This window comes from Calidris pugnax, unplaced genomic scaffold (assembly GCF_001431845.1).
Source record: "Calidris pugnax isolate Ruff unplaced genomic scaffold, ASM143184v1 scaffold126, whole genome shotgun sequence".
NCBI classification, from domain to species: domain Eukaryota; kingdom Metazoa; phylum Chordata; class Aves; order Charadriiformes; family Scolopacidae; genus Calidris; species Calidris pugnax.
The window spans coordinates 175,532-176,099 of NW_015090838.1; the positions used below are offsets into that span (position 1 = coordinate 175,532).

Consider the following 568-nt stretch of genomic DNA (forward strand, 5'->3'; position numbering starts at 1 on the left):
CCATCCTCATCCCTGTCCCCATTTCTAGCCCCATCCCTGCTCCTGCCCCACTCCCAGCCGCTCTGTTGTGACCATCCTCATCCCCATCCCCATCCTCATCCTCATCCCTGTCGCCATCCTCATCCTCGTCCCCATTTCTAGCCCCATCCCTGCTCCTGCCCCACTCCCGGCCGCTCTGCTGTGACCATCCTCATCCCCCTCCTCATCCCTCTCCCCGTCCCCGTCCCCGCTGCCGCCCTCAGCCCCGTCCCGCCCCGTCCCCGCTCCCATCCCGCTCCCCGCCGGGGGGCTGAGGCTCGGTGGGCGGCCGGTTGCCGTCCACCCCCCCCCAGGTGCCACCATCGCTCCCAAGGGCGAGGAGGACCTGCTGGCGCTGGCCGCCTCCCGGCTGAGCCGCAGGAAGCGGGTGGCCGGGGCGGCCGTCGGCGTGGCCATGGTGCTGGTGCTGCTGGTGGCCATCCCGCTGCTGGTCCACAGCTCCAAGGCGGCCGCCCACTACGAGATGCTGGGGAGCTGCCGCATGGTCTGCGACCCCTACCCGGGCCCCGAGCTGCCCCCCGCCTCCCCC

The 568-nt window shown here is 72.0% G+C and overlaps 1 protein-coding gene across 1 annotated transcript in view; it reads right to left on the reverse strand.

Annotated features, from left to right (window-relative positions):
- Positions 1 to 238: 238 nt before the first annotated feature.
- Positions 239 to 568, reverse strand: part of DCTN2 (dynactin subunit 2) — a 26,753-nt gene continuing 26,423 nt past the window's right edge. The window contains exon 11 of the mRNA XM_014941597.1: positions 239 to 505. Coding sequence (XP_014797083.1) covers positions 239 to 505 — 267 coding nt within the window. The remainder of the gene's footprint in view (positions 506 to 568) is intronic.